This window comes from Platichthys flesus, chromosome 20 (assembly GCF_949316205.1).
Source record: "Platichthys flesus chromosome 20, fPlaFle2.1, whole genome shotgun sequence".
Taxonomy (NCBI): domain Eukaryota; kingdom Metazoa; phylum Chordata; class Actinopteri; order Pleuronectiformes; family Pleuronectidae; genus Platichthys; species Platichthys flesus.
In genome coordinates, this window is record NC_084964.1 from 20,089,277 (window position 1) to 20,113,292 (window position 24,016).

The window sequence follows — 24,016 nt, forward strand, 5'->3', positions numbered from 1 at the left end:
AGACATCACATCTGTAAAGTACAACAAAGTTAAACTAAAGAAGCAACAGTATATATTATTTAAAATAAAAATATATTAAATGTAACTCAGATTTATGGCGTTCAACACAAACTTCCTCAGTTTACGTAATTTGCGAGATTTCAGTTACGCCTCTTGCGTAAGTTTCATGTTTGTTGCGATTCCAGGAGAAATGAAACTGAAACTCAGTTCAGGGACCGTCAATAAATTACTCACTAAAACAAAGTGAAGAAATCTATTACTTATTGAATTTAACTGAAGATTTAAAGACCTGAACTGATTATAAGAAACTTAAGGTCAAATGTTGTAATTTAATTTTGTAACATTCTTAACAAAACAGAGTTTATTCAGAAAGTTTCACTTGAGTGGATTAATTTGTGGACGTCCTCTTACAGTTTAATGTCTCCGGTCTTATAAACATTTCCTGATCATTTCATCTGCAGCTGAGAACCAGAAGGTGAGTGAATATCTGTTTATACTGTAAAAGTACTAATACACAGTGTAGATGTACTACTACACTGTGCAAATGTACTACTACACTGTGCAGAGAACACAGTAAAACTCTGTATGTGAAGTTCTGATCCTTGTAGAAACATTAACAGATCAAAATTCAGTAAACCATATTTATGTCATCGTCTGAAACCAGCTCAGATGTTCATAGAAGCAACTACAAGTCGTTAATAGTTTTTCTTTTCTTATGTCATAGATCTAATCAGTCACTTTAACTTTTATTCAGTTTTTAATCGTCTTATTTTCTAGGGTCAGATCAGAGGATGTTAGGTCCTGACACAACTTGTGAAAATGGGCCATACAAATAAAATGTGATTGATGGATTATTGATAACTTATTGTCCAAGTCAATTATTAACATTTAGTGGCTCCACTTGTTAAAATATGATCATTTGCTGCTTCCTCTGTTTTGTTTTACTCCAAATTGAATTTCTTTGGTTTCTTGCCTGTGACGTATTGATCATCACAAATATATTAGTTTACACAAATAATGATTAAAGATGGATGACATGACAGCTCCATCGCCCCCTGGCGGCTGGCTGCAGTACACGTCATAAACCCTTCAATCTCCACGTTAGCAGATTTGACCAAAATAAATCAAATCAAAGTAGATGTGAGATACATGTTTGTCAATGTTTGTTCAAGCTCCTGATAAATTTGATTTAAATTGATGATTAAATCATATAAAGATGGGCTGAGACGTCATGATTGACAGCTGAGACTCACTCCTCATTTTTTAACTCCCTAAAATCTGTGTCTAAATTATAAAGTTGTCTAAATTAATAAAAAAACAAATGAGTAATTGATGATGACATAACAGGTATCTACAGCCATAGTGGTTTTTATGGTTATTTACGACTCGTCAAAGTCCCTGAGGAAGAGGAGCTTATCTGAAGATTAAGATTCAGATTAAGATCCATTTATTAGTCCCAAACTCATGCACAGAAACACTCATGCAGGTAGGAAAATGTAACCTCTGCTTTTGACCCATATGGTGCAGGACACACAGAGCAGTTAGCAACCATGTACAGCACACAGGGAGCAGATGTTGGGGGAGTAAGGTGCCTTGCTCAGGGGCACTCGACAGGGTAGGGAGACTCTTGGATTTTTGGACAGGTCAATCCTGGTTCGTCTTTTTGTTGTCTCTCCGTGGAGTCGAACCAGAGACCTTCTCTGTCCATAGTCCAAGTTTCTGCCACTAGGCCTCTCCAAAGAATAAGTGTTTCCGCCCGGTTGTGCACAGTGTCACAGAGGTTTTGCAGACATGGTGGATGTGACTGACTTTTACATCCAGACACAGGAGCATGGAGCAGAGACGCTCCTAAAGGCCAAGTGGACAGATGGAGGAGGCAGCAGGAAGGGGCCCCGGATCCCAGCGGGGAACCAAGGGGAGGGAGGATGATGCAACCACAAGGTCCCAGAGAGGAACTAAGGTACAAGAGTTTCAAACAACAATCGTGTTTAAAACCCTGAAAGAAATGAAAACCAGTCTTGTGGTCGCGGGTTCAAGTTTACTGTACGTTACTGTGTGTCCCAGGAACAAGGTCCAAGCCGGAGAGGTCAGGACAGAGAGAAGAAGAAAAAGAGAAATCCAAGAAAGAGAAAGCACAACTCAAACGCAGGAGCAGCTGCCAGGAGTGAAAACACAGAAGAAGAAGAGAAGATGGAGGCTGTGACGACGACAAGCAGCCGAACTCCAGAGGAGGTTCCTGTAGAGACGCTTCATGTGGATCCTCCGGCTGAAGAGAACGAGCAGAGACCAGAGAATCAACCGAGGAGCAAGGAAGTGAGGACGGGGGAAGTCGAGACTCAAACAGTGACACCGGATGGTTCAGATAAGGTGACGCAAACTGAGGTTGTTGCTCAGATGGACAAGGAAACACAAACAGACTCAGCTGCTCCCGAACAGGACGACACAATCAAAGAAAAGACTGGACCTGGGTCTGACGGAGCAGAGACAGGACGAGACAAAAACTCACCTGAACCCACGGGGCCGGACAACGACGCCGCTCAGACTCCGATACCGAAACCTGAGAATCCAGACAACAAAGCCTCAGAAGCGTCCGATTCAGCAAAGAAGCAAAACCCTGCAAAGGAAGAGAGTCCTCCTGCAGGAGGCTCCAGCCAAGAAACACAATCCAAACCTCCAACAGGAACGGTATCGTACGCCGGAGCCGTGTCTGGAGACGGGAGGAGAGAGAGAGCATCCAATATGGCTGCTGACAAAACCACTGATAAAACCTCCAGAAGGTCCCAGAGCTCCCGGTGAGTGTGACCCGGATGTTTGTGACTCAAGCGGTTGAACCTGATTGTAAATGTGTGTTTCTCTCTCTGCACAGTGATTCCAGCCCAGTGAGAGCGCCCCCTGGAGTCCCCATGTTCACCTTCCATGTCTATGCTGTGCTCGAAAAGAAGTTTAGATTCAACCAACAGCACGACACGCTGGCTCTGTTTCACTCTTCAGGATATTGTCCTCTCAAAGTGAAGCACTTTGTGTAAGTTTGTTTCCTCTCGTGTGTTTTTACAAATATAAAAATTCTGCAATCTGCACCAACGGATACTTCCCCATCATAAGCCAGATACAGGTTCATTACACGTCAAGTAGTTTCTATCGTCCACGTTTGTATTGTGAAACATCTAATGAATGGTTTGGTCCTTTAACCCCTTTTTACACACTGTCCCATTAATATCCCATTAACCCAGTATCTGCTTTGGGCCACGCTAACCAAACTTAAAGATTAGCCTCCTGTCCGGGTAACCGACCTCCGGACAGGGTCCACTATTCATCCACTAGAGGGCAGTGCAGAGTCGTAGGTAGATAAGGTTTTGATAATGTTCCTCTTGTTGTTTAATGACCAGCCGACCAATCAGAGCAGACTGGGCTCTATCAGGAGGGGGGGTCTTAAAAAGACAGGAGCTAACAAGTGTTTGAGCCGAAGGCTGAAAAGAAGAGCTGCAGCGATGGACAGTTTGAGGAAATGTTTTCTGAACTTTAGAGAATGAAACCTGAAGATGATCAGAATGTGTCTCCTTTAATATTTGACCTGTTCTTTACCTGAAGTTCACAAACAAAACCACACATTCCATCCCTCTGTTCTGATTAACATGTTTATCTTGTTATGTTTAGTGGAGTAGGACAGCAAGGCTATCTGGTCGAAGCGACTCTTTCGCTTGAGGAGAGTGATCTGCAGAGAGACCACTACCTCTGGTATTCATATGGTGTCCTGCAAAGACAAAAAGAGATAAAGGAAGACGCCGAGAGATACATTTTGATTCCTCGAGACTCCAACCTTAAAGGTAAGACAAGAAGCATTAATCCTCAGCATTTCCCTGCTGGTTTCAGTCTCATTTGACCTGATGGTGTACTGGTCTGCGTTTCATCCAGAGCTGCACCTTTACGAAGGCCTCATCAGTGTTGGTGGGGGGCGAAGCTTTTGGAAAACTGGCTTTAACTTTGTCGGCTGGAGGGGATCGAAAGGTGAGGAGGTGTCAGATGCCTGGCTGGCCTCCGCCAAACTGCTGCTGAACAGGATCTTCCAGAGCTGGTCTCCGTCAGACAGACTGAGCACCACCAGCCTGTGTGACCACTTGAGGCATTTTACAACAAGTCTCGGTTCTGCACATTCGAGGGTGAAATTCAGCGACAGTTCACAACCCACCAGGATCCAGGTCGGTGCAGCAAGAAGGGTTAAGACATCTCTCTGAGTTTGACCTCCATGTTCCACCTATAACAAAACTCGTTGTTTGTTTGCAGACCTCAGAGCTGATTTCAGAGATGTTGGTTAAGATCTTGAAAGGAGAGGAGTTGCCAGGAGGCCGCGGCGGCACCAGTCCTCTGGTTCTGGGCCTGTCGGTTTTCACTGTGACCAGAAGCTGCAGTATCGATCTCGGAGTGAAATGTTGGGAGGAGCTGTGTGTCATGATGTCTTCAGAGCCGGCGATGGAGAAGACAAACCTGGACGGGCTGCTCACATCTTTCCCAAACCCACAGCAGTAAGTTGCATTAAGAAGGTTGTTCACCACAGCTGATAAATAAATGATAGATTCAGTGGATTCTATTTTCCTAAATGTGTTTAAAGTTGTGAAAAGCATCAACCACAAACTGAGGAGAATGTGTTCTGGGTTCAAAATGAAGACTATATTTAAAGGGTTAGGGTTAGGGTTACCTAGGGTTAGCTAACTAGGGTTAACTAGGGTTAGCTAACCCTAGGTAACCCTAACCCTAACAGCTCCAAGGACTGAAGCCAAAGCGCTCGATTGCCCTCAGGTGGCTGACTGCATTTTAGGTCATAAACCCCAGCCTCCTCCATGTTAGCAAATGGGACATGGACCAAACAGAAAGTGGGGTCCCTGTGATGGACGGGCGACCTCTCCGGGGAGGAACCTGCCTGACGCTGTGGAATGTTAACAACTTATAAAGTGATAAAGTTTGTGTTGATCTTGGTCACTGATGATTCGACCTTGTCTTCTCTCTGTTCCCCCCCCTCAGTACCGTGTTGGGTCTGATGAACCTCTGCTCTCAGCTCCTGGTGTCAGAGCTCGTCCTGCTCATTCCTCTGCTCTTCAGGCTCAGACAGTCGGGAGCCGCCGCCTCCAAAGTGGGTCCAGCCGTCGAGGAGGAGCAGTGGTCCGGACTGGAGGGCGTCGGCTTCACACAGTTCAGAGAGAAGATCCAGTCCTACCCCGACAAAAGAAGGTGACTCTATCTTCCCCTCAGCTTTCCTTCTTCATGAGTGAATGACGTGAGTCTTCATAACACTTCTTTCCCTCAGGAGGATGATGGATTTGACACAGTCACGCTTATCATTGGCTGAAGAGATGCCTCAGCTCCTGATTGGCTGGCTGTCACTCTTCGCCTTGGGGGACCTTCCTGAATTCTCGGACCTGACAGGGATACATGCAGAGCACCTGATCCAGAGTCTGCTGTACAGACTCCGAAGATGTGAAGAGACGAGGGATAACAACAGACTACAGGAGACCGTGAAGGTGAAGAAACCAACGAATAACATTTAAAATAACGTTGTCTTCTCTTTAAAATGACCCTTTGTGGTGATCTTTGTCTTTTCTACATGCAGAACACTCAGAAAACGTTGAGCCATATTCTGCTGATGGTGGACAAAGAGAAGGACAGGTAAGAGCAGGTGAAACCTTCTTACAGACCGATGCACCCTGGCTTCTTTCCCTGCAGCTTTTCCTCTTCGTCTGCAGATTGATTGAATCTGGAAACGTGGGCGCGGCCTTCATGAGCAGCATCAGCGTGGCGAGGAGCACGTGCATGATGGTGAAACTGGTCCCGTGGTTCCAGGCGGCGGTCCTGTCCCACCAGCTCGTCCTGAGACTGGCCGAGGTTTTGGACACTGCACAGAGAAATAAGGTGATGATCTCTTTTTTTATAATCCGTAACTTCTTCAATACTTCAGTGTAACTCAACGTTTTTTGTCTCTCAGTCTGAAGATGAGACGTTGGAGACCTTCAAGCTGAAGCTCTCGAAGACGCTTGGTGCCGTGCACCAGCGAATCCATGAGTGGCGAGAGGAGCTGCTGAAAAAAGACCTGATGGCGCCAAATAAAGCTCTCAGCTACCCAAAGGAAATTGAGGTACACGGGGAATCAGAATTACTGTCAGTGGTATATGGAAGCTCATCATCATTCAACTTACCAGAGTTTACTAAAGAAATATAAGAGTTTAAACTCTTGTCTCCTGGATTTAATTACGTTTTGTTTCTTGCTGCAAGAAAAAGATGATGGATTCAGTTTACAGTGAACTGATGAACCATGCAGGTGAAGCAGTGTTAATATAAACTGAGTGAATGTACCAGAGTCTGTGTTGTATCACCAGCTGTGGGACGCACTCTTCAAAGTGGAATGCTCCATTGAAGAGGTTTCCTCCCGATGGACTCAGAGCCTGAGAAAAGAGCTGAGGAAAAGGATCTCCGTGGTGAGTGGGTCTGTGTTGTTCAGTGTGAAGTCGATGTCTTTATCTGAGGTCAGAGTCAAACAAGGTTTATTGTACAACACATCTGAGCTGAGCATCTTCACAGGCAAGGGATGAGGCTAAAGTTCTGCTGTGCTGCGTTGATCCACCGGCATCGGCTGTGAGGAGCAGCCACACTGAGGTGCAGACGTGTTTCGATGAGATGTGTCAGTCAGCCATCAAGACAATCTGCCAGGTGCCGTTCAGAGTAGACCTCCTCCTCAGAGCGTTGCTTTTCCTCCTCTTCTTCCAAGAACATTTTAATTTGAGAGCTTATTCATTTTACGTACCCTTGCTTTTGGTTTTTAGGGAGGCCATGCCGGAGACCTGATGCGCAGTCTCAGCTCAAAGGTGAAGGAGGTTCCGATGGTCATCCTGTCTGCTGTCGTGGTCGAGTCCGCAGCTCGGTTCAGAGACGACCCTGTGCTCCAGCTGCTGGATTCTCAGTCGGCCATGAGCCACCTGCTTTTAAACGGTACCTCAGTCCATATTTCATTGTTCTAACTTGTTTCCTATCTTCTCAAGCTTGTGTAAAGACCAGTGTTGTTGTCTTGGCCCAGGGGAATGGAAGTCGATCCGGGTGGATGACTCCGCAGGGCAGGTCGTCCACAGCTGTGTGGTTGCAGTTGGATCTCTGATGGAGTCTGTGCTTCAAGGACACGTGGCGCTGGGACACCTGCAGACCTGCCTGAAACATAAAGAGCAGTTTAAGAAACTCTACCTGCAGTGTATGAACCTTCATCAGCTTCAAACTTCCTTCCTGGATTACTTTGTTAGCTATATTTAATATCTAACATTAATATCTTCCCACAGACAAGAAACATTCCACAGCTGGAAGCGTTCCTATCGATGCAGGTGATGTTCTGGCTGAGAGAGAGAAGGATTTGAACTCTTTCATGCAGCGGAAACAGCAGATGGACACACTGATTAAGATGATAGCAAAGGTTAAAGAAAGCATCACAGGTTAGTTTGAGCAGAATTACTCTACATTAGACATAATGGGCTTTTGGGTTTGGTTTGGTTGGGCTGAGTAACGTGTTTCTTATTCCACCAGTTCCTGAGATGTCGACTCTTGAGGAGCAGCACAGCGCAGATCTTCAGAACATCAGCCTGAACAAACTGGTGCTGGTTCAGTCTCTCGATGCTGAAGGGACTGTGAAGAAGACGGGTCCTCCCCATGTCCTCTGGTACCACATCAGTCTGAATGTGTTGAAAATGAGCCACGAGATGCACAAACTGCATCAGAGCAACCTGGTCCTCTCTTACTGGGTGAAGGGGGCTGCGAACTTAGCTTCGGCGAGGCGACCCTCCTCAGCTCCCATTGCAGTTACCCTAACACAGGTCTGTGAACAGATCTGGAATCCGCTGCTGACCGAGTTCCTGCAGCTTGGCGTCAGCATTGCGGGTGCAGACGTCACGCTCGAGCAGCTTGATCAGGTTCTGTTGGAGTCTGGCGATCAAGGAGACGGGAGGCTAATGGAGAAGGAGCTGAGTCTGATGTCAGAGATGTTTTGTGAACTCAGACAGTTCCGACCGGTGGAGAACTGGGTGGAGACGAGGCTCGCTCAGATCCGGGAGTATTCTCAGCTCCACGGGGCAGCGGCCGCAGCCGGTGCGATGCTGAAAATAGCTGAAAAGATGAAGCTTTCTGGAAACTTTGCACAAATTCAGAACCTCAGCCAGCTGGTAACTGTCTTATTATCTTGTGCTGCATTTGATTTCAAGTATTTACGATTTTCACTTGGTCTCTGAAGGTCTGATATGCCTAATTATTTAAAAGGGAGAAGACGCCTTTAAGCAGAGGCCTCTGGGATCTCTCACTGAGGACCTGTTTAGAGCCAAACAGCAGCTCTCCACAGTCACCAAGCAGAACACTCTGTGTCTGGAGGAGTTTCTAGCGAGCCAGACGCTGGTCACCTGGGTCAAAACAAACCTCAAAGGTAAAAGAAGAGTCTCCACATTGATGCAGAAACACAAACTGTCCTGGGATCTGGCAGGAGATGCTCATATTTCTGTCCTCTCGTTAGATATGAGCGATGTGAAGGTTTACGTGGAGTTGGCTTCCATATCTGCTGGAGAGAATGACACCGAGATCGACCAGGTGGCCTGTTTCCATGATGCAGTGATGGGCTACTCACCCCTGCTCTACCACCTCCCCCCTCATGCTGGCTTTGACGAGTTCATGAAGTGTGCTCAGCTGGTGTGGGACACCCAGAATCGAGATGAGAAGCTACCGGACAAATTGGTATTTATTTCTCCATTATCGGTGAGGGCACATTAATTTAATTTTGCTGTGGCGTCGTGACAGTTTTTTTTTTTTTTCAGAAAGAATCTACTCGATTGCTGAGCTGGTTAAAAGACCTGAAGGAGACCCACGGCTCAGTGGAGCAGTCCTCTCTTTCCCTGGCTTCTTCTGTTAATGCACATGGGGTCTATCACATCGGCTGGTCTGATGGAAACACTGAGAGGGTGAGTGAGAACTCCACCATTAAAAGATGAGTCAAAGAGATAGAGATACAGAACTTTACTTTCTCCGCTTTCTACTGGTTTGCAGAGATGTCTTCAAAACATGGTGCAGGTCAAAGTGACCAGCGACAGAGAGGAGAAGAGCTACAAGCTGGAGGAGCTGCTGGAGCTGCAGAACAAACTGATGCTCATGTCGTCTAAAGGAGAGCACGGCAGAGAACAGGTCAACAGGTTCACTGAGGTCAGTGGCGTTTACATCCATCATCTATACCTCTTACCCTTTGAGGGTCATGTTAACATGTGGAAATGAACTCCTGCACTTCTGTCCACGTGTCCTTTAGGTTTTCGAAGGCGTTCAGAGACTCGGCACCATCCTTCTCCAGATGCAAACATCTGGCAACATGCTCTTCAGAGAATGGCATGCCGAGGTCCAGTGCTGTCCACAACAGCAGCCGTGCATCACTGTCACCTTCTGGTCCCTGGGGAGCAAAGAGATAGTTTACTCTGGGGAGCTGACGGAGCAGCTACAGACACTGGCTCACTCTATGGAGAGCTGTCAAAAAGAATGGAGTTCCTTCATCTGCGACATGCGCTCAAAGTTCAGCTTGCTGAACCACTACACGTCAGAGCAGATTGTGTACCTGTGCTACTGGATACACAAAGTGTGTCAGCAGCGGGCGGCAGCTCCTCAACAACTGTGGTATTTACTTTTCCCCATAAAGCCCCAGTGCACTCTAACTGATGTGAGAGTCGCTCACAGAGAGGCAGTAGGTCTGATGTCAGAATATGATGAATCAGAAGAGTCTGGGTCAGATGATGAAGATCAACACCTCATACCGTCAGACTTAACACCAGATTCACCAGGACACACTGAAGAGGACGAAGACGAGACTCGTGATTTGATGGAGTTTTCCTCAATGGATGAAGATGACTGTGTGATGAAATGTGATGATGACCACGACGAGGATAGTCTGGAAAACCTCTGGAGACTATTTAAGAAAGACCAGTCTCGGTATCTCAGTGAGTACTTGGACATCTCCACTCTGGCCCAATTCCTCTTGTGCCTCTCTGAGATGAACCAGCAACACATGATCAGGAACCTACCACCGGTTCTCCAGGAGGGAAAGCCCAATCTCTTGCTCTGTCCCAGCGCAGAGGTTCTTACCACTGTCCTGTCGTTCTACATGGAGAGTCCAGAGCAGCCTCTGCCGTCAGCTGACGAGGTTCTGGTCTGCAGAGAGGAGACCACAGAGGAGGAGGTGGAGATCTTCCTCCGCCGGGCGCTCGGCCAAGGATCCAAACCAAGCTGTCAGAAGATATATAGTCTTGTGGATCCAGGGCTGCTGGGATATGATGTGAGTGTGGCGTTGGGGGACCTCTTTGACGCCCTGGAGAGAAGTGCCAGCCCACATTACCGCTTGGTCATCGTCAGTCCTGTTGTGCACCAACACAGATACGTGCCGTCTTTCTTCAGCAATGAAAAAGTACAAGCTGCCGTGAGTCCAACGTCACATAATGCCAGGAAATATCTGCATCACCACTTCACACAAAACACACCCCCACAAAACCCTGTGGCACAGGTTTCTCCAGATCAGCTGTCGGTCTGGATGGTGTCCTCTCTGCGCCCTGCAGTTGGTAAGGATAACCCTGATCGGTAAACCATCATGAATAGAGAATAGAATTTGCAACACTTGAGGTCTTGTCACACCAAGTCTATATTTTTCGTAAGCTTTTTTCAATCCATCATCCAATAAAAACCTTGAAATAGTCTGAAGTCTTTTATGTTTCTAAAAAGGAGAATTTCTTCTTCTTATCAAGTTTTGAAATCATTCCCGTTGCTTCCAAGTCTGTTTCAGGACGTCACTGGTTCAGTTTGATTCGATACCAGCTCTGAGACCAAACGTTAAAAAAAAGAGGAAAACAACTTTCTGTGATCTAGTGGATCCTGAACAACTCAAACGTCTCTCTGAAAGGACTTTGACAGATGAGAATCAAACGTGGTCATTTAAATAAATAAACGTGACTTGGTGGGCAAAGACCTTAAAACTGTATACGATCCACAAGGGCAAAAATGTCATGTTTACTGAGGCGGTTTAATTTTTCAATATCAATGTTATTTAATTTCTTGACAGAATGGATCTCTGTGTCTGTCATTAGGTAAATCCCTGTATGTGAATCGCTTGTTTGAGAAGTTCCAGCAGAGATCTCCTCACACCAAACACATCAGGATCCGACTGATTGAGCCGCGTGTCGATATCGACCTGTTGATTAAGAGTCTATCAGAGGAGCTGGCCTCATTGAGAGAGCAGGACCCCGTCCTTCTGCACATCGACATAGCTGGAGTAAGTATTCACTCCTTCATCTCTGCCGAGAACTGGTTGTGGCAGTTGTGCTAAAGAGTCTGTGTTCGATACCTGTCAGGTTCGCTCGGGCCTGGAGGAGCTGCTTTTCCATCTGCTGGTTCTGGGCTGTTTGAGTGGAAGTCATGGGATGCTGTGGAGAAGGAATGTGACTCACCTCGTGATGGTTGAGGTCCTGAAGACGTCAACACAAAGCCAGACTAAAGAGGTAGAATGTCGTTTTCAGATCCTAACTCCTTTTCAGTATGCGTGTCAGTGTTTTCAAATGTGATTTGGTGTGTCTTCAGATGTCAAACTAGACATTTTAAACTTTGTCACTTTGTGAAAAACCCTAACCCTATAAATGTCAAGCTATTTTTTTGAAACAACTCGGAATCCAAATGATTTCATATTTGATATATTTGAATAATGTGTGTGTTGACTTTGTTCCTACAGAAGAGCCTTGGACTTCTGGACGTCTTGCCTACGATCAACTGTCGGCCTCCAAGAGAGGTGACGCAGCTGCTGGCAAAACAAAGTGTTTTCACCCTCGATCCACTCATGGATGAGCAGGAGTTTCTCAGTGAAGGGATTCAAAGACCTTATCTATACTTAAAACTTTACAACAGCCGTCAGAACCTGGATCGTGTTACCTACAAGAAAGGATCCAGACAGGGGGATCCGCTTGATTGTCTCAAACACTTCCTGCTCCACTGTGGAATGAAAGATCCTTCTTGGGCTGAGCTGAAGAACTTCTCCTGGTTCCTCAACGTGCAGCTAAAAGACTGTGAGAACTCCATTTTCTGTGATCCAGACTTCCTTGGTGACCATCTGCCTGGTTTCAAGGGCTTCATTGTGAAGTTCATGATTCTAATGGCCAGAGATTTTGCCTCCCCTTCTCTGAACACATCTGATCAAAGCCCTACGCTGCACGTTGAAAGCAGCTCCGGTGACGACCTTCTTGTCCGTCTGATGATTCGTAAGCGATGGGAAAATGAGTCACATCCATACATTTTCTTTAATGCAGACAGATTCTCGATGTCTTTCCTTGGCTTTAATGTGAAGAAGTTGCGTAACACACTCTGTGCAGTTGATCCTCACAGCAACCAGGTCCTGATAGAGGATGTGATGTCACAACACCTTTTTGACGGTTTGGAGCGGCAACAGATCTCTCTCACCGAGGACTTTGATCAGCTGCCCCGACAAGACAAAATCAAGAGGCTCTCATTTGTTGTTGGTGCAAAGAAAGGAATGACGGACCCCAGATTTGATCCAGATCCAACATACGAGCTTACTGCTGACAACGTGATGAAGATGTTGGCCATAAACATGAGATTCCGATGTGGAATTCCAGTTGTCATCATGGGAGAGACTGGCTGTGGAAAAACCAGATTAGTCCGATTCCTCTGTGCTCTTCAGAGAGAGGGGAGACCGATGGAGAACATGGTACTTGTCAAGGTGCACGGTGGCACCACAGCAGAGATGATCTACAGAAAGGTGAGGGAGGCAGAGAAACTCGCTGAGCAGAACAGCAAAATGCACCACCTGGACACCATTTTGTTCTTTGATGAAGCGAACACCACAGAGGCCATTTTTGCCATCAAGGAAATCCTGTGTGACCAATCGGTGAAAGGGAATCCTCTGAGAGCCGGCAGTGGCTTAAAGATTATAGCTGCTTGCAATCCCTACAGGAAGCACTCGCCTGAAATGGTGGAGCGTTTGGAACGGGCAGGGTTAGGCTACAGGGTGAAGGCGGATCAAACAGAAGACCGCCTTGGCAAAGTCCCTCTGAGGCAGCTGGTGTACAGGGTTCATCCTTTGCCACCAAGCATGGTGTCTTTGGTGTGGGACTTTGGTCAGCTGAGTGATTCTACTGAACTTTCCTACATCAGACAGATTGTCCAGAAGAGAGTTGCCGACCATTCTTTGCCAGCGACCTGGAAGAATGTAATTTCCAATGTGCTGGCCGCCTCCCAGAAATACATGAGAAGCCGGAAAAACGAGTGCAGTTTTGTGAGCCTCAGGGATGTGGAGAGGTCCATGAAGGTGCTGGTTTGGTTTTACCAGCATCGTGAGCTCCTGTTCAACAACTGCTTTCATCACAGTGACATTGAGATAACCCTGAAGTGCCTGATTCTTGCAGTTGGTGTTTGCTATTACCCGTCTCTGGTGGCCAAAGGGACGTACCTGGATGTCATATGTCAGTACTTTCCAGAACCTCTCTGCTCCTCAACAACCTTGCAGGAGGAGATTTCCTCCTGTCAGAACTTCTTCCTAGAGAACATCAAGACAAGGGAGACCATCGCAAAAAACATTGCACTCAAAGAGAATGTGTTTCTCATGGTGGTTTGCATTGAACTCAGGATCCCACTCTTTCTGGTTGGTAAGCCGGGCAGCTCGAAGTCGCTCGCAAAGACAGTGGTTGCTGATGCCATGCAGGGCCAGAACTCCCACAGTGACCTATTCAAGAAGCTCAAGCAGGTTCACATGGTCTCCTTCCAATGCAGTCCTCACTCCAGTCCAGAGGGCATCATCGGGACATTCAGGAACTGTGCCCGCTTTCAGAAGGACAAAAACATGGAGGAGTATGTATCAGTGGTGGTGCTGGATGAGATTGGACTAGCAGAAGATTCCCCTCAGATGCCCCTGAAGACCCTTCATCCTCTTTTGGAGGATGGATGCATTGACAATGACAAACCAGATCCACACATGAAGGTTGGCTTTGTTGGCATCTCCAACTGGGCTCTCGACCCAGCGAAGATGAACAGAGGAATATTTGTGTCCAGATGGGATCCAAGTGAGGAGGAACTTGTGAAAACTGCCAAAGGAATCTGTTCATCCTCCAAACAAATTCTTCTGAAAATCACGCACCTCTTCGAACCTCTCGCGAAGGCATTCCTGAGCATCTGCAACAAGACCTCAAAGAATCAGTTCTTTGGTCTCAGGGACTATTACAGCCTCGTCAAGATGCTCTTTGCCACAGTCAAATCCACCCAGCAGGAGCCGGATGGTGCACAGTTGGTGGAGGCCATCTTGTGTAACTTCAGTGGTCAGCCAGAGGGTTTTGACCCTGTGGTATTTTTCCAAGAGGTTCTCCAAAACCTCACAGAGATCCCCAGACCGAGCACCTTGCAAATGGTGAAGAAGAATCTTGATCATGACACGGATCTGGAGAGCCGTTACCTTCTTCTGCTGACCACCAACAATGCAGCTCTCCACATCCTCCAGCAACAAGTCTTTGCCAAAGGAAACTCTACACAGCCTGAAATCATCTTCGGCTCAGGATTTCCAAAGGACCAGGAATATGCCCAAATCTGCAGAAATGTGAACCAAGTGAAAATATGCATGGAGACTGGTCGCACCGTCATCCTGCTCAACATGCAAAACCTCTATGAGAGTCTGTACGACGCTCTGAATCAGTACTATGTTTACCTCAGTAATCAACGATACGTCGATCTAGGTCTTGGTTCCCACAGAGTTAAATGTCGTGTCCACACAAACTTCCGACTTGTGGTTGTGGAGGACCAGAAGAAGGTCTACGAGCTATTCCCTGTGCCGCTCATCAACAGACTGGAAAAACACAGACTGGATCGCAGTACTGACCTGGAACCATGGCAGCACAGGGCTCTGCACAAACTGAAGGAATGGGTGAAGGCGTTCTCCGGTGAGGCCACAGAGGATTTCATGCTGTCTGACATTTTTGTTGGCTTCCACGGCGACGCCTGTGCCAGCGCTCTCTTGCAGGCACTTGAACGGAGAGCACACAAAGTAGGAGACAGTCCAGGAAGACAGGATGAAAACAGAGACTCATTGGAAGAAGACAAGCTAAATGAAACCATTGAGTCAAGTCCTAATGGACTGATAGAGGCAGCCGATGATGCAACTGATGCAATGGACACTGAAGTCTCTGGGAAAGAGCAAGAAGCTGAGTTGGTTGAACAGAATGATGATGATTCCACTGAGATGTGCCAAGATGAGACCAAAGAGATGTCTGAGGAGGTGGAGATGATGGAGTCAGAAAACAGTGTTGGGTCTGCTGCTGCTGATGATGAGGAAGAAGTCTTCGATTTAGCCAAATGCCTCTTGTTGAACTGCGCCACCCCCGATGCTGTGGTGAGGCTCAAGTATTCTGATTTAGCAAAGCACGAGAGGGAGAAACTCCAGAGGATGTACTTCCAGAAGCAACATCACCACTCACTCCGAGACTTCCTGGAAAACTGCCTGAGCCAGACCCAGCGATCCACCAGGTTTCTAGAGGTAGGCCAAAGGGCACTGATCCAGTTTGGTTTTCATCACTTTCTCTACAATCTTTATAAATCGTTGACATCACTAACAACTCTGTTGCTTGGTGCAGGTAACTACGTTCTCTAGCTTATTCACCAGATCGGATGTCAAGGTGGTAGCCAGGGCCCTCGGACTGCAAATGGAGAAGATCCTCCTGCTCTCGCTCCACCAGTTTGACACTGAAGTCTCCTTCTGCAACACCATACGGTAGCGACTGCTCAAATGACAGCAGCACAGCTTTCTATCTCAGTTAGTTCTGTTATTTATCTTTCTCCGTCTGTCCCAGGGGCTTCCTGCAAGATGTCGGCCACTCTCCTTACCTCCTGTTGATTCAGATGGACCTGGAGGAATCCCACTGCAGCGACGAGCTCATAGCATCAGCAAAGTAGGGCTCGATACCCTGAGCAGATCTGATTATATATGTTCAAATTCCAGAGATTTCCAACATGTGTATGATTCACTCCACCTACAGATACTGCGTCATGAATTACCTGATGTCACTGGAAGATCAGACTGGTTTGGTGATTTTTATTGTAAAGGTTTCGAGGATCACAAGTCAGTCTCAGTACATCGGTTTCCAAGGAGGTGAGTGTGAAGAGGATTCTGATCATTTCTGTGATACGCTTATTTACCGACTGAATCCTCCATAAGGTTTGATAAGACTTCAGCCATGTTCTGTCCTTTTGTCTCCAAGGCGTGTGGCAGTCGGTGCATATCGATGACCTGAGGGATTCACAGGACATGAGCCTAAACCTGATGGTTTTCTGTGGAACTCTCATCAGCAACCTGCTCAAACCTGCACTGTCAGGTAGTAACTGTCCCTCCTCCTGTAAATTAAAGTACTTTCTACATCACAACAAGGAAACAACGCAGTTTATTGTCCTTCCAACAATTTCCAATTAAAAATCAAGCTGTGTTATTGATCGTTATCAGACCATGAAGACGAAGACACTGCGAGGAACACAGAAGACTCCCAGGTGAATGTAACTGAAATTCACTTTGAATTAAACACATCTTCATTCATATTTTCGCCTGATTGAAATGTGATTGTGTTTGTGTGCAGGCGGACAGAGCCCAGCTCCACAGCCTGGCCTTAGTGACATCATGTATTCAGAAAGCTGTGGGTTTGCTGAGGGACCCTGTTGGTGTGGAATCACGAAGTATGAAGCGGGTACACCTCCTGCTGTCTCTACTGGGAAGTGCTCAAGGGCACGTAGGAGGTAAATATCTACTATTCATTTGAATTTAGATGTAGCACTCAGACCGTCCGTCAGCATCGGTCTCTGGTGTTTAAACCTCCATCTTTACTTGAAGCTCACTTCCAGAGGGTGCTGCTGAGGCGACTGGCTGAGGCCTTGGCCAGAACAGAGGAGTGGATGGATGGTCCTCAGGAGTGGGTGAGCAGAGAAGCCAAGAAACGACAGGCTCTGCAGGAGGGAGGAACTCTGAGGTAAAACTCTTCATGTGGCACAAACTCTTTATTCATGGTCATAGGTTGTTGATCTTTAATGGTTTTTAATGACAACGTGTGGAAAGAATCATCATTATAGGAACAACTGATTTGGCTGTGGATCCTAGAATTTATTAAGAATTTCTAACAAGATGGGGAAATAGGCCATTTGGAACATTTTCACTTTGTTTTAATCCAAACTAGCACCAAGGGAAAAACATGTAATATTAGAATAATAGAACAATGTTGGAGGGTTGTACAGCATTGGTAGAGTTATGTTGTGGCTCGATCGTGTGTTATCACGTGGAGATTCATAAATAAACGATAATAAATGTAGTAGTATAGAAATATATGTTGTGTGGGCAGGAGTTTTTCTATCGAATCACTGACCTTCTGGTTAGAGGACGACCCGCTGTACACCCTGAGCCACAAAGAGAGGGAGGTGTTGGCAGAGATTTCCCTGAACAACAGTGAAACCTCAGTGATTTATCTGATAATTAATCAGTGACTGATTTACATCCAATATCCTGAAGCTGTCAACCTTCATCAGAACTCTCTAACTCTCCCTGTCTCCACCCGGCAGACACACCCTGTGGCGCTGTCTTCAGGCCACTGTGATTCCCATCCTGGCCAGTATGTTAGAGGCGATGGACAGATACTCAAATCTGGACCTGCTCTCTGACCCGACACTCGGCCCCGGCCTGACCACACTGTGGCTGGACATCCTGGACGATTCACAGATCTTAGACCTAACACCTCCTCAAAGATCAAGGTATGGTGGGTTCACATTTATGTTCAATTCCGTTAATTAAAATGTAAACTAATCAGCTGTGTGTGTTGATTGTTATGTTCCACAGTGAGTCGGACCAGGAGGTGCTGGTGCAGCACTTCTTCATGCTGGATGGTGAAGAACAGCCCTGCTCTGCTCCGTTCAGCTGGATCATCACCATGCATCTGGAGAGTCTGTGGGCAGAATCTGAATTCCTTCCAGGTTTGGACTCAAAACTCCGGAATAGATCCTGAAGTTATAGTTAGAGCCACTTGACTCCACTTGAAGGAGTTTGAGGAGATGAGTCCGTCTCCTGTGGCCTCATGAGGAATGTGGAACATCTTGTTAAGTTATACTTCAGTACAGGTTCCACATAATGAAAGGTATTCTCATAAGATCATGACTCTTGTCCTGTTAAATTAAGACTTTATTCTCTCAATATTATAATATTTTATCTCGTGGGATTATGGCCCAATACTCCGTTGAATTAAGTATAGAAGTGAAGTTGAAGTATATATTTCTCTGTCTCTTAAATCTGTTCTTTAGTAACTAAAGAGGGCGGCACAGAGAGGGTCCTCCAGTTTGTGAGCTCGTTCAACAGCAGCCGGCTCGGCGCTCACTTACACAAGCTGTCCGACGAGGAGCGGCTGACGTGTCACCATCGCTACCTGAGAGACTTCCTGCTGCTGTCTCTGAAGATCAAGACCGAGGAGGAGCGGAGGGTACGGTCATCACCTGTCACATGTTTCCGTTAGACATTTTGAGAGAAGGTCACAGTCTGAACCTTCCACGTGTCACGCAGGTGTTGACCACAGCCATGTTGGGTTGCGTGTCCGAGCTTCAGACGTCCACGGGCGCCGTCCCTGACCTCTCTCCGGCCTGGGTAATGGCGGCTGCCAAACATTTTGCCTCCAGACTGGACACGCTCTGCCACATATTCCTGCTGCAGCCACACCTAGCTGCCGATGTCTCTCAGCGGGGGTCAGAGAAGGAGCCCCAAGAAATGGTGAGAGAAACGTTTTGGCTTCATGTTCAACCTCTTCCTCCTCCTCGTCATCACCAACAGGTCCCATGTCGTTGCCTCTGACAGGTGGAGGACATTCTGGCTCTCGGCGTCTGTGTTGAGCAGATGAAACTTCTGACTGTGACTTCGCTGCAGGCGTGCGAGTCCTTTGTGAGCAGAGTGGAGTTCCTGCAGCCGTGTCTGGACCGAGCGTTTGGTCCGACCTACAGCGCCCTCTGCAGTTCTGGCTGTCGGCAGCATCTGGACTCCATCAGGTGAGTCTGGACACGTGCAGTGAGAGGATGAGACCGATGTCCTGTGTTTCTGAGGCTTATTGAGAATGTGTCCTCAGGCTGCTGTGGCATGGGATGCTGGTTGTTGCGTCTTTCATCCAACACGTGGTTTTTGAAGTTGAGCCGGACGACTCTCGACTGAAGGAGCTGTCTCTCAAACACTGCAACCTTCACCTGAACGTACGTCCAATGCTTTTACTCTTTAGTTTGGTGTTTAGTTCCAACCAGAGCGAGTCTCCTGATCCATTTATGTGGCATTTTTGATTTATTTACATTCGCTACATGAAGAAGCTTCTCTGCAGTTTTTCCCTGAAGGTATTTTATTTCTGACATGTTCTTGAATTGATATGAACATTTCATAAATTGTTATTTATTTTATTTTAGCTGAGGCACTCTTTATTTCAAGGGAGCTTTAGTGGAGTTTTCTTGCTGAGGGCAGGAAACACAGTCGTCCAGACGTGTGTTCAGATCTTGTTCTTCTGGCTCTGTCACAGCTGATGCAGGAGTCACCTGACATGAGGAGCGTGGACACGCTGCAGCAGCTGATCCGGATCCTCAACTCCTTCCACAAAGAGTGCATCAGCAGAGATCTGAGGTCAGACGCTGCTTTTAAACGCTACTCTTCCAAACTTGAATATACTCACAGGAGCACCTGATCTCATTTAAAAAGCACTGCAGCGAAAAATATCACTTTTTCTATTTTAAGCAACTTTTACAAAATAAGATTTACCCAATGTCTAACTTGTGATGTACAGGTTTGGTATTTCCTGCCCAGTTTGCCTACTGGAGCTCAGCGAGCCGTCAGCTCTGCCCTGTCTGCACGTCCTCTGCCTGCCGTGTCTCCAACGCTGCATCCAGGACAGACGCTTGTGTCCTAAATGCAGAGCAGACGTCCCCCCCGACTTCAAGCCGACGGTTTCTGACACCATTAAGTGAGTTAGAGATAAACAGTGTTTGTAGAAATGTGGTGATTCACAATGCATCATTGGAAACTGCATCCTAAAGATTATATGTATTTATTATGTAGAAATTCACAAACAGCATCTACGTTACATTTTTTATATTAAAGCAGAATTGTCAGAGCATTATTTACTGAAACTGTAAACTGAGAGTCTTCATAATGAAAATAACAAGAACATGAATATGTCTCTGTGTCTCAGAGTCGCTCTGCAGCAGCACAGAGAGATCAGGAGCTGCTGTAACTCCTTCTTCCTGGAGGTGGTGTCCAGGTTCTGTCTGTCCGAAGGGCAGGAGCCTGGAGCGGGGGTGGTGGAGCTCCTCTTCTCCTTACTGGTCTCTGCTAATGGTCGGTGGAAAGGAAGCAGCGCAGGGTTTGAACTATATGATGCTTTGATTTGGTTCATCCAGACTTTTCATTATTTTGTGTGATGCAGGAGACGTGTACAGGACCAGAGAGCTCACTCCCTTCCTGGAGTGTGTGGACAACTCTCCGGTGGTTCGATCCGTTCTCCCCAAGCTGCTGCTGCAGTACTGGTGGGGACGTGAATCCAACGAGCCCGGGTGGAGCTAGAGCTCCAACAAGCCCGGGTGGAGCTAGAGCTCCAACGAGCCCGGGTGGAGCTAGAGCTTCAACCTCATTTAGAAACAAAACCACCAACATTAGAAAGTTCAGAATTTCCCTTTAATTTAAATAATTACTGAAACATGCACCTGGTACTTAGAAATTTACAAAATTTGAATTAACAATTGGAAATTAAAATGTAAAGGTCAGATTAAAGTAAGCAGCTGATGTTGTTTCTCTGTTGTGCATCTGTCAGCTTTGATCAGGCAAAGACTCACATTGAAATCTATCTGAAGAACCTGGAGGAGAAACTTCTACTTGACAGAGAAGACCGCACAGAGCTCTACCTGCTGTTTGTCAACTGTTTCCAGGTAGAACGCCCTGGTGCCCATATCCATCCTTCTATCCTTCCATCCTTCCATCCTTCTAGCCTTTCATCCTTCTATCCTTTCATCCTCCATCTATCCATGCTTCCATCCTTCCATCCTTCCATCCATCCATCCTTCCAGCCATCTATCCTTCCATCCTTCAATCCTTCCATCCTTCCATCCTTCCATTCTTCCATCCATCTATCCTTCCATCCTTCCATCCTTCAATCCTTCCATCCTTCCTTCCATCCATCCTTGCATCCATCTATCCTTCCATCCTTCTGTCCATCCATCTATCCATCCTTCAATCCTTCCTTCCTTCCATCCATCCTTCCATCCTTCCATCCATCCTTCCAATCCATCCTTCCATCCAGCCTGTAATAACAACATCACCTCCTGGTATTGAAGCAGAATTGAGGTGTCACGTTCTCACGATCTTTCTCAGGACTCTCTGTTGTGCTCGGACGCGAGAGAAGAAGACGAGAGAGGAGAACGATGGATGAGAGCAGAGATCCGGTTCCTGAGCCGGCTGGCCAGGAAGCAGGCGGCAGACCGAGCTGCCGAGCCGGCAGAGTTCCTGCTGGACATGGCCCGACTGAGAATCTGTCTGAGCTCGGCTGCACGGCTCCTGGAGAAGGTCACAGTTCAGGGTGAGTGGAGCTGACTGAACTTCATGATGAAGGTCTGATGGATCTGATCTGTTCCGTGGAAACATATGAGGCTGTGGTGTGTGTTTCTTCAGGTGCAGTTGAAAAGGTGGAGGATCAGTTCCTGCAGCAGGTGAGAGCGGTGTGTGAGTACTGTGCTAATGACTGGTTCAGGGTTTACCTGCTGCGAGCGCTGCACCGCCTCTCTGGGATCGACTGCATCCTGTCGCTGATGAACAGACCGACCTGCGCATGGCTGTTCCCCAAAGAGCTCCCCCGGCTGGAGGTACCGGGCCCACACATTCACATTCACATGGTGTAAACTTAGAAACTTAGAAACTTAAAACTCACTGTTTATAAATAAAACCACAACATGGAGCTGTTGTGCTCTATTATCTACCATGAGCTACTTACCTGTCACATCGTAACAACGCTTTTTAAGAGTGAAACCAAACTCAACACTAGAATGTTTGATCCCTCAGGTGGTGACCACCGTGGACCCGTTCATGTGCTGTGGGACGTCCTACCGAGAAGTGAGAGACGCTGTGACTCAGGTTCGGCTGCAAAACAAAGCCGGCAACTTCCTGACACAACTAAAGGTCAGAGGTCATCGATCTCATTTTTTGTACACCTGCTTCTAAATTCAGAGTTTTCACTTCTCTTGTCGTATTTCTCTCATGTGTTGAACTTTCCTGGTTCTGTGTCGTTCTCCTCTTCCTGTGTAGAAGCTGAGAGGTTCTCAGATCCGACTCGTGGCTCTGGCCTTGTTCAGGAACGTCACCTCCCGCTACAGATCACCTGACGTCAGCTCACAGCCCTCAGCACAGGTCGCTGCACACGTCTCAAGGCCTTTGTGTCATATAAACCAGATACTGGAACTTTCCGAGCTGGTTCTGGGTTTCACAGGTTAAATAATGTCTCACTGGGAAACTGGGAGATGTCTGTGGAACCACTGTGAAGTGTTTGCAATCAGTCTCTTCTTGACTCACTGTGCTTTGGCCCCATGTGATCGTACAGGACAAGGAGAGACTACAGCCGCTCCTCAGGAACATCCAGTCGGTGAAGTTCAGGGAGTTCTGCTCGTCACTGCTGCAGAATCAGATCGGTGGACCGGGCTCACGTCTCCGTGTCTCCCACGATCTCTGTCCTCAGAGACAGACCGTCCTGGAGCTGCTGGTGCATCTGGGCTCGGTGCTGCTCAGTGGAAATAAGCTACTGGCTCCTCTCTCCCAGATCGCCTGCGAGCCGCAGAACGCCAGAGTAAGACTCCACCTGTCCTCTCACTTCATCATGTCTTACGTTCATGATGACATCACTAAGTGCAGTACAGTGTAAGATGTGTTGTCACCAGGTGGTGGCGCCACAGTCTTTCCCTTAACTACCCAGGGGTGATGGTCTTTAGAATAAACCATAATAGTTTGCAGCAGGAAGTTAAGAACTCTGTCTTTCAGCTCTTACTGACGTCAACTAGAAGCACTCTTATAGTTTAAATAACTAATAGACATGTTATTATTTTAATTCATAGCACAATTTCACCCATTTTATCATTTATTCTGGTTTATTGATTTACATACATTTAGCTGAGGTTGTACAGATTTTAGAGACATGAAGCATTTGAAGATTCTAAAGGAAACTTTAACAAATAATATAATAGGCAACCGGCAGCAAATTTCCAATCTCAATTCTGTATAATTCAACTTTTTCCTTCTAGAACTATTTCCTGCCGACGATGCCGGACGATCACTCGGCTGAAGCCCGGCAGTGGCTGAAAGAACAGAAGCTGCAGTCGTACAGTAAGTGTTTCACAGCCTGAAGCTGCTCGTTGCTTCTCTCGTCAGCTTCTCATATCTCTCTGCTTCTTCTCAGCCTGTGACAACGGACACATCTGCTTCGTGGGAGAGGTGAGAGCTTCTTTCTGTCCTGTAATGCATCAAGCTTTGAGAATGAGGTCATCTTTACAAATTAAATACATTCTGTGCTTCTGTGTTTTCACCCAGTGTGGTCGACCAGTGGTTTTATCCAAATGCCCTGACTGTGGAATTCCCATCGGTGGAAACAGACATGTCCCAGTCCACGGCTTCACTCCACATGCAACTGGGAGGTAATGACACTTTAAACGAACCAGTGTGGTCCCAACAGTTTGTGTTCCGGTTGATTTCATTTGAGCTTCTCCTCGGTGGTGTGAAGAGATCAGACTCGGACGGGACACGTGTTAGGAGACGCTGCTCGCAGGTCTGAGGCTCCTGAGAGACAGATGACCTCCGCTCAGTCCTGCGTCCTGCGGCTGCTCACGCACCTCGCCATGCTGCAAGGAGCCACCAGGAACCAGAGAGTGAGACCTCACTTCCATCTGCTCCACACTTCAGTTTTCACAT

General features: G+C 46.9%; 1 protein-coding gene across 1 annotated transcript in view; it reads left to right on the top strand.

The window, feature by feature from the left end:
• Positions 1-211: 211 nt before the first annotated feature.
• Positions 212-24,016, top strand: part of rnf213b (ring finger protein 213b) — a 29,106-nt gene continuing 5,301 nt past the window's right edge. Inside the window, exons 1-53 of the mRNA XM_062413709.1 lie at positions 212-475; positions 1,822-1,960; positions 2,065-2,792; positions 2,867-3,022; positions 3,655-3,824; positions 3,913-4,196; positions 4,282-4,520; positions 5,017-5,223; positions 5,300-5,513; positions 5,603-5,658; positions 5,736-5,901; positions 5,975-6,124; positions 6,366-6,464; positions 6,568-6,696; positions 6,810-6,975; positions 7,061-7,228; positions 7,314-7,463; positions 7,555-8,186; positions 8,281-8,440; positions 8,528-8,745; positions 8,826-8,969; positions 9,055-9,207; positions 9,308-10,601; positions 11,124-11,308; positions 11,388-11,534; positions 11,762-15,562; positions 15,660-15,796; positions 15,876-15,974; positions 16,062-16,174; positions 16,284-16,397; positions 16,523-16,566; positions 16,653-16,809; positions 16,904-17,039; positions 17,623-17,811; positions 17,897-18,030; positions 18,355-18,530; positions 18,611-18,814; positions 18,899-19,086; positions 19,164-19,284; positions 19,599-19,699; positions 19,860-20,036; positions 20,265-20,410; positions 20,499-20,598; positions 20,883-20,997; positions 21,440-21,644; positions 21,737-21,927; positions 22,124-22,240; positions 22,367-22,468; positions 22,659-22,901; positions 23,353-23,434; positions 23,508-23,542; positions 23,639-23,742; positions 23,829-23,973. Coding sequence (XP_062269693.1) covers positions 1,868-1,960; positions 2,065-2,792; positions 2,867-3,022; positions 3,655-3,824; positions 3,913-4,196; positions 4,282-4,520; positions 5,017-5,223; positions 5,300-5,513; positions 5,603-5,658; positions 5,736-5,901; positions 5,975-6,124; positions 6,366-6,464; positions 6,568-6,696; positions 6,810-6,975; positions 7,061-7,228; positions 7,314-7,463; positions 7,555-8,186; positions 8,281-8,440; positions 8,528-8,745; positions 8,826-8,969; positions 9,055-9,207; positions 9,308-10,601; positions 11,124-11,308; positions 11,388-11,534; positions 11,762-15,562; positions 15,660-15,796; positions 15,876-15,974; positions 16,062-16,174; positions 16,284-16,397; positions 16,523-16,566; positions 16,653-16,809; positions 16,904-17,039; positions 17,623-17,811; positions 17,897-18,030; positions 18,355-18,530; positions 18,611-18,814; positions 18,899-19,086; positions 19,164-19,284; positions 19,599-19,699; positions 19,860-20,036; positions 20,265-20,410; positions 20,499-20,598; positions 20,883-20,997; positions 21,440-21,644; positions 21,737-21,927; positions 22,124-22,240; positions 22,367-22,468; positions 22,659-22,901; positions 23,353-23,434; positions 23,508-23,542; positions 23,639-23,742; positions 23,829-23,973 — 13,584 coding nt within the window. The 5' untranslated portion in view covers positions 212-475; positions 1,822-1,867. The remainder of the gene's footprint in view (positions 476-1,821; positions 1,961-2,064; positions 2,793-2,866; positions 3,023-3,654; positions 3,825-3,912; positions 4,197-4,281; positions 4,521-5,016; positions 5,224-5,299; positions 5,514-5,602; positions 5,659-5,735; positions 5,902-5,974; positions 6,125-6,365; positions 6,465-6,567; positions 6,697-6,809; positions 6,976-7,060; positions 7,229-7,313; positions 7,464-7,554; positions 8,187-8,280; positions 8,441-8,527; positions 8,746-8,825; positions 8,970-9,054; positions 9,208-9,307; positions 10,602-11,123; positions 11,309-11,387; positions 11,535-11,761; positions 15,563-15,659; positions 15,797-15,875; positions 15,975-16,061; positions 16,175-16,283; positions 16,398-16,522; positions 16,567-16,652; positions 16,810-16,903; positions 17,040-17,622; positions 17,812-17,896; positions 18,031-18,354; positions 18,531-18,610; positions 18,815-18,898; positions 19,087-19,163; positions 19,285-19,598; positions 19,700-19,859; positions 20,037-20,264; positions 20,411-20,498; positions 20,599-20,882; positions 20,998-21,439; positions 21,645-21,736; positions 21,928-22,123; positions 22,241-22,366; positions 22,469-22,658; positions 22,902-23,352; positions 23,435-23,507; positions 23,543-23,638; positions 23,743-23,828; positions 23,974-24,016) is intronic.